The following is a 7,526-nucleotide window of genomic DNA, read 5'->3' as shown; positions in this document are numbered from 1 at the left end:
CTGGTGTTGATTGTTCATTTTCTTTCTTCCATGTCACTGCTTTGACAGTTGCTGCATGCTCTGATCTGGGCCTGCCAGGCTGTGTAGGTCAGCTGTCTGATGGGGGGTGGATGCTGGTGCTGCCTGCTGTGCAAGCCAGATGGCTTGCGGTGATACAGCGGGGAAGAGCTGAGCCTGCCAAACCTGCGGGCCTCCAAGGCTGCTCTGGGCTGTGGAGCTTTGAGCTGCTGGAGGAGCTGGGCTTAGTGGGGATCCAGCTGCACCCTCTGAAATGCTGCCTTGTGTGTGGGAGGGTGGTGCCATAAACATCATGCCAAAGTGGCTGGCTTCTCCTTTGCTAGTCTGCAGCTGCCCATGGGGCGATGTCCCCTCTTGTCCCTGCACTGGGTGCCTGAGCCTGTCCTGCTCTGGTTTGCCCTAGGCCTGGGTTCAGGCTGGAAAACTCGTGCTCTCTGCCAAACTGCTTGCTGGGTGGAGCAGCTTTTGGGAGAAGGCCAGAGAAAGTCTTATGAAGTGGAAAAAACAGACTTCAGAGAGCAGGGCCACTGGGCTGTGACACAGGGGTGGTGCTGGGAAAAGGGGTGTGGGGAGAGGAAGCTCTTGCATAGCGAGTGACACCTACAGCTCCAGGAGCTGCTGTGGGCAGTGCAGGTACCTGCCTCTAGCCCAGCCGCTGCCAGGAAGGAGGTTTGCCCAGCTTCTTGGCTCTGTCCCCATCCTCTGGGCTTCGGAGCCTCCTGTGAAGCTTCAGCCTTGTTTGATGGATCGAGTTCTCCAGTTGCACGAAAAGGAGCAGCCACAGCAGAGACCCTCACAAAGCTGTGCTGGGAGCTGAGACCCTGGTGGGCACAGCAAAGCCTGCGAGCTCCAGGAGCTGCACCCACTGCTGTGGAAGGAAGGAGACGGAGAGGACCAAGGCTGCCAGGTCGGGGACCAGGGAGAGCAAAGCCAGGTGACACCGTGCATTGCCAACACAGGCAGACCAGACCTTGGAGCCTCGCTCACAGGCATGCTGGCTTCCTAAGGCTCCTCCAACCTGCCTTTGAAGAGCTAATGGCCGTGATTGTGTCATGCTCACAGCAGATGAAAGGCAGGGAACAGGCTCCATTGGCTCTTTAATCCTCTGCCTGGCCTGATCCTGCGCCGGCATCACGCTGTGTTCAGGGTGGACCTGCCAGTTTCTGCCCTTCATCTCCCCAGCCTCCCTCCCAGCTGCCCCGGGTGCAGTAGGAGCCTGGCAGGGCTGTAAGTGCAGACACTGGGCTGGGCAGACGAGTTACTGGAAGCACCAGTTTGCAACAGAGGAGGTGAAACAGGTTGGAACAAGGCCCAAACTGGGCTTATAACCTGAGGTCTTGGGGAAATGGGGTGAGGAGGCAGCTCCTGGGGAGGGAGCTGGTGGGAGCAGGGCAGGAAAAAGGCCAGGAGGCAAGAAGAGACGATGGCCATAGGGAAATGGGGCGCCTTTCTTCAGCCCTCCCTGAAACGGTCACCGGTCACTGTGGAAAAATGTGTTGAGACACAAGGAACAGAAGAGATGATGGTGGCAGTGAGGGAGAAACCACAGAGCAGCAAAACGCTGGGGGCCACAAGCAGCTCAGGCAGGGAGAGGTGTGGGCACGGGGAGAGGGTGAGCGATGGGCTGGTGCAGAGCCGCTGGGTGCAGAGCAGCTGGGCTGATTTTTGTGCTCCAGAGCGCAGCAGGCGAGGCTTTCTGTTAGCTAACACTTTGCAGGGTGTTTTTTTTCTCCTTTCTTCCTATTTCGCTTGCTGTTCCAGGCAACCACCCCCCCAATAAAACGAGGCTGAGCCTTCCACAGCCCTTCCCGATGCCTCTCCGGTGCGAGGCTGTGGTGTGCACAGCTACTCTGCAGGCTGCTCCAGCAAGGCTCGGTTTATTCCTCCTCTGGGCCATTACATGCTGGAGAAAAGAATGTGGAGCCGGGCAGGGAAGCCTGCGAGCATTACTCACTGCTCCCAACTCCAGGAAGCAGGGGGGAGCCCAGGGTGGTTTCTTCTCAGGAGCGCCAGGCGCTGGAAGAGGGGGGATTTTTTTTTTTAACCGCAGTTTCTCTGCATTTTGGAGGGCTCGGTTTGCCCCTTGCTGTTTCACAGAGGTGGGGAAATGCCGAGGGGCCTGTCACAGGAAGGGCAGTAGAGAAGTTGGCTTAGCTGTGTCCTGGCTCTTGAAGCCACCAGCCATGGCAGACTCAAAGGAGAAGACACGCAGGGAATAAGCAGTCCTGGCTACCTCCTCCTCCTCTCCAGCTAGGGGCTGTGGGGGGACCAGGAGGTTTAAAACAGCCACCCATGGCTGAGCATGTCCCCCCATCTGGCTCAGCTGCAGTGACACACCAGGATTTCTCAGGCTGCAGAGACAGCAGGACTCAGCCGTAGATCCTTGCAAGCCACCCAGCCCTTTCTCACCTCCCTTTAGTTCCCCAGGGGGAGCTGGCTCAGCTAAAGGGAGCTGAGCAAACACGTTTTATGCCCTTTCTTCCCCAGAGCTCCCAACTTTCGCTCCTGCTGGAGACAGTCACTGGCACTTCACCTGCAATTAGCTGGTGACCTGGAAAGTCACCTCGCTGAGCCGCTTATGGAATCAAGCCACCGCCAGGAATTAGTGATGTCCTTGGCAAAGGAGACGGTTGCGGCTCTCGGGATTTAGCCCTGAAGGGCCTCCTCATTGTCTCATAGCCGTGTCGGGGAGTGGTGACCAGAAACAGTCCCCGGTTGGGGGGGGGGTCCCATTCTCTCGTTAGCAAGCGTGTGCTGCTTCAGGAGAGGTGCCAGCTGGCTGCATGCAAAAGTCCCAGGAAATCCCAGAGCATTCAAACAAAACTGGCCTCCTTGCAGAAGTCCCCTCCGAGGGTGCAAAGCATCAGCTTCAGAAAATGGGCTTTCCGAGGTATCAGTTCAGGGATGGGACTGTGGGTATCGGCCGTGCTTGCAGCAGGAGGAGTCCTGGTCTTTGAAGTTGCTCTTTGCAGAAGGATTGCTGACCTGGAGCCTGCCCTGACTTGTATTATACCCATCTGTAATCTACTTTAGCAGGCCTTACTCTAGTGAACTGTGTCAAGTATTGAAAATCGCTTACAGAAGTGGAGCTAGCAGTTCACCCAAGCTTACCAAGTGCTCTGGCCACTGCTGTCCAGCTGGGCTTTAGTCATGCTGACAAAAAGATGAGATGTCCAGACTGTATCAGTCTTAAGAAGAATCAGAGGCGAGAAATGACCCAAGACTTTCCAGAAGGAAAAACATAAAATCCCCAGGGCAGTCTGGCCTTGAACAGTTAAGAGATTTTGTCTTACACAGAGCAAAATATCTTGATACTAGCATTAATTTGTTTGTGTGCCCTCCTGGACTGGGACAACATGGTATGTGCCTGCCTGCTTTGGGCTAAGAAAACTATGTATTAGTCATAAGATGACCGAAGCCTGCCCTGAGATGTCCCAGCCCTGAACTGAACCCATCTTCATGGAAGGCTCCCAAGTGCCCACACCGAGAAGAGCGTTCCTGAAGCAAGGCGCAGCAGGGAGGGTTTCTCCTCTCACCGTCTGGCCACCTCCCAGCGACCATCAAGAGAAATGCCAGAGTTCGGCTTAGCTGTTCGTTTCTTTCCTCTTTCACTACCCATCTGATGTCCCGCTGCTGCCTTGTATTCAACCTCCATGTCTTATCTACACTGCCACATTGCTCATTTATTTGGTGGATCATGAGTCCAAGTGCAGCACCTCTTACAAACTGCTGCTAGCCTGGTTTCTCCTTGGGAGGTTCTTATACCTATCTCTGTTCCCAGCTCTTATTCAGGGTTGTCAACTGCTGTCTGGTCCATGTACGCCCCAGGGCTGGAGGGAACCCGTGGCTAGGCCTAACACAGGCTGCTCCAGCCGATCTGGCTCTGAGCAGGGCTTCACTCTGCTTGTGGGCCCTGCTGGTGATTTGTTACCATTTGCATTGGAAATGCAGGTCTCCTCCACCCTGGTCTCTGTTTTCCCTGATGACTGCAAATATGGTAGGTTGGTATTTTTCCCAGATGTCAAACAAGTCGGTCTTGACTGAAGGGCCTCCGGATTTAATTTGTCATTACCGTCTCTTTAAGTGGAACATATGACAAAGCAAGCAGGTACAGATTCTTTTACTGAGGCTCTCCCTCATCTAAGGGCTAAGAGGGGTTTTCCTCTTCAACTCCAGAGCCTTCTTACAGGCCTAGAAGCAAAACAGGTAATCAAGACTTGAGGCACTTGCTATTTCTAAGCTAAACCCCCAATCTACCCCTAATCTAATTCATGGCCTTAAATGGCAACAATCAAGCAGGAAGAAAGCAGCAACCTATTCATCTTCCTTTGTGGGTCATCTTTAAAACACATTTTCTATGAACAAAATTCCCGAAGCATACACGTAACTGGAAATTCCAGCGCTCCGGTCCTGTCTGTACTTGAGATTTGGGATGAGGAGCTAACAGTAACAGTGGTGAGCCAGCTGCTCCCCTTGGACGTTTCTGTGTGCAATGGCTGTGCTCACAGCAGCCCTGGATGACTTCTGCACGGCCCTCTGTGCATCAGCGAAGCAAAGGGCCATATCTCACACCTGCAGCCAAAGCTAGAGTATTTAGCCTGGTTAGAGCCCGGATTGATGACTGTTGCGTAAATGACGAGTGAACCTGAAGCCGATGGGTTTATATTTAGGGTTTTTCCTGAGAGAAAGGGGGTGGTACCCACAGCCCCCTTGTTAGCACCAATGTGTTCAGTGCTCATGGGTGTCCTGTCTTCCACATCCCGGCTGCTTCCAGCCCACAGCGTGAATCAGGAGAGGATCATTCTCCCAAATGCTTCAATGCCTCCCTGGAAAACCAGGGCGCTAACCCAGCGAGCGCCCCGGGGGCCGCATTACAGCGCAGCAGGGGTGTCCCGCCAACCCGGCGGGGCCTCCTCGGCCCCCCGCTCGCCTGCTGAGTCACCGCTGCACCCTGCAGCTCCTTGCAGGGCAGATTTACGTTTTCAGAGCTGACTCAGGGCTTCGCGGGGTGCGGGCCCGGTGTGAGTCAGCCGCAGGGGTGGCAGAGGGCCCACAGCTGGGAGCCACCGAGGGCAGAGGCGGCCGAGCGGCTGCTCGCCTGGATCCATCTGTCTCCAATGCCTCAGCACTGGCGTCCTTGGGGCAGAGGTGAGGGAGCCAGGCCCTCTGAACAAGCCGGATTTCGTCTCCGCACCCGCTCGGGGCAGAGAGCTGCCGCCCTCAAGATGAGGGCGCCCACAGAGACGTGAGGGGACAGCACAACTGAGGCGGGCGTCCCAACATGGACCCGCCACTCCCATCATGGCGACGCCGCTCTCAAGATGGCGCCGAGAAACGGCTGACACCGCCCGCCCCTCCCTCCCTCCCGCCGCACGCCGGGCCACGCTCAAGATGGCGGCGCGGGGCGGCCGAGGGGGCGGCGGGGGTGTGGCGAGCCGCGGAAGCCGGGTCATGGCAGCGCCGGAAGAACCGTGCGGCGGCCGGGCCGGCGAGGAGCCAGGCCGGGACGCGGCCGGTTTAAGCGGTGCCCCGGGGAGGCGGCTGCGGTGGCGGCGGGACCGCGCGGCCACTGCCATGTTCCGCTGTGGAGAGGTGAGCTGGGGCACTTCCCGCCCTCCGCTCCCCGCTCCGCTCCGGCCCCTCGGAGGGCCGTTAACCGGGGCTGTAGCGGGGCTCGCCCTCAGCCGCCGTCTCCCTGGGCTGGGGCTGGGGCTGGGGGGAGCTGGGCCCCTCTCAGGGATGGGGGCGAGGCGAGAGGGGCTGGAGCCGGCCTCGGGAGCGGTGAGGGGGTTCAGATGGCGGCGGCGGGGCCGGGAGGTGCCGGCGGCCCCTCTCCCCGCGGGGCTCGGCCCGGGCTGCCCGGCGGCGGGGAGAGGCCCCGGGGAGCGGGTTGCCGAGGCGGGCCTGCCGCCGTCTAACGGGGCTCGGCACGGGCGCCGGAATTGCCCTCCTCTGGGGCGCGACTGGGGGGGAGTTTAGAGGGGCTGTGAGGTGGGACCAGCTCCCCCCTTCCCTTTAGGGGACGCCACAGCGTTAATGCCAATTTGAGCTTCATTAAAGATGGTGCTAAAGTCCCAGCCGCCCCCCGAAACCTCCATCATCACGGTGGGGTGGGCTGGGGGCCGTGTCCGGTCCTTGCACCGCACCAGGCAGCGCGCACCCCCTTGCCGCCTTGTCAGGCGGCCCGGTGGGCCTGGGGGGCGGTTGCTGGGGTGCCCCTGGCCACCTCGGTGTTGAAGGCAGGCAGCTTGGGGTGGAGGAGCAAAGGGGCTCTCCTGTCCCCTTTGGAGCCCAGCTGTCGATCGTGTGGTTTCATATGGTTAAGGTGTAAGCATGTTGCAGAGAGCTATGGGTGATCTGATGCTGGACTGCAGTTTTGTTTGTGTGTATGTGTATATATAGATATGTCTATGTTTATATAACTCTTAAGGTTATTGAAATGGATGGCACTTACTTAGAGGAAAGATGTAGAAAGAGAGTGCTGCATTATATTTAGTAAGAATCAGAGATAGTCACTTTCCAATTGCAAAATAAGTGGCAAAAGTGGAATAAATGTAAACTTTTTTCCCCTCATTCTAAAGTAGCCAACAGCGAAAGAGTGAGTGAAGGTACTGTGGCTTTGTGTGAAGTTTTGCACTACCTCCATATTGCCTTCTAAGGGAAAGCTTTTGGTTTCTTCATGCAGATGGAAGTACTTGGAGATTCAAGCGTTTCTGTTTTGTCTCACTTTATAAATCCTTATGAGACTTGGGGTATCTGTTTTCTCACAAGCTTTGCTGAAGTTTCTGAGCTAGTAGCTTTTTTTTTTGTCTGTTTCTCCCTCTCCCCTGCCCCCAGGAGATCGTAAGTGGGGAGAGCGAGGAGGAAAGTAATGGCGTCAACTTGATGGAGTTCTCAGATGAGATCCTTTTGCACATCCTCAGCTACGTCCCTTGCACAGACCTTGTCCTGAACGTCAGGAGAACCTGCAGGAAACTCGCAACGCTTTGCCTTGACAAGAGTCTAACCCATACAGTTTTACTTCAGAAAGACTATAAGGTGGGGAGAGTAGCTTGCTTCTTCTGTTAGCTATGAAGACAAATCTGACTTCTGAAAAAATGCCAAGAAGTAGAACTTTCCTATGTGTCTCCATAAATGAACTGCTCTTGAACTCTGAAATCAAATAAACAATAAACTGTTTTATAAAAGCATTTGTTTTCCAGAATGCTTTGTTAGAACAGCTCTGTGCTCCCTTAGTTATATAAAATACCGTCAGTGAAAACTATCTTCTCTGTGTTTCTGGAAGCTAAAATGACAGTAAACGTGACTTTCTGTTTGTAGCTGTGGTTGTGTAAAGTTATCACTTTCTCAAAATACATTTTCCATGTTGTTGTGCAAAAAAAATCTTGTGCACATTGCTGTCAGGCATGCAGTCAGCTAAGCCCGAAATTGTATATGTGTTATAACAAAAATAAAGCTTGGGAATGAAGGGTGATACGTTTTATGAGAACTGTATCACCAAGTGCAGG

General features: G+C 55.4%; 1 protein-coding gene across 4 annotated transcripts in view; it reads left to right on the top strand.

The window, feature by feature from the left end:
• Positions 1 to 5,089: 5,089 nt before the first annotated feature.
• Positions 5,090 to 7,526, top strand: part of FBXL18 (F-box and leucine rich repeat protein 18) — a 44,413-nt gene continuing 41,976 nt past the window's right edge. For 3 of the 4 annotated variants that reach the window (XR_015699041.1, XR_015699040.1, XM_087733476.1), the window contains exons 1-2: positions 5,098 to 5,610; positions 6,856 to 7,056. Coding sequence is in view for 2 of the 4 variants with exons in the window: in XM_087733476.1 (XP_087589602.1) it covers positions 5,320 to 5,610; positions 6,856 to 7,056 (492 nt within the window). In the remaining 2 variants the exon portion in view is untranslated. Of the gene's footprint in view, positions 5,611 to 6,855; positions 7,057 to 7,526 lie in introns of all 4 variants that reach the window. The other variant, XM_087733477.1, reaches the window with a different exon arrangement.

The sequence above is a fragment of the Nipponia nippon genome, unplaced genomic scaffold (genome assembly GCF_047370975.1).
Source record: "Nipponia nippon isolate SJK-2023a ecotype South Korea unplaced genomic scaffold, ASM4737097v1 scaffold_5, whole genome shotgun sequence".
In the NCBI taxonomy this organism is placed as follows: Eukaryota; Metazoa; Chordata; class Aves; order Pelecaniformes; family Threskiornithidae; genus Nipponia; species Nipponia nippon.
Note: the sequence above shows the minus strand (reverse complement) of the source record. Positions and strands in the feature narration are given on the sequence as shown.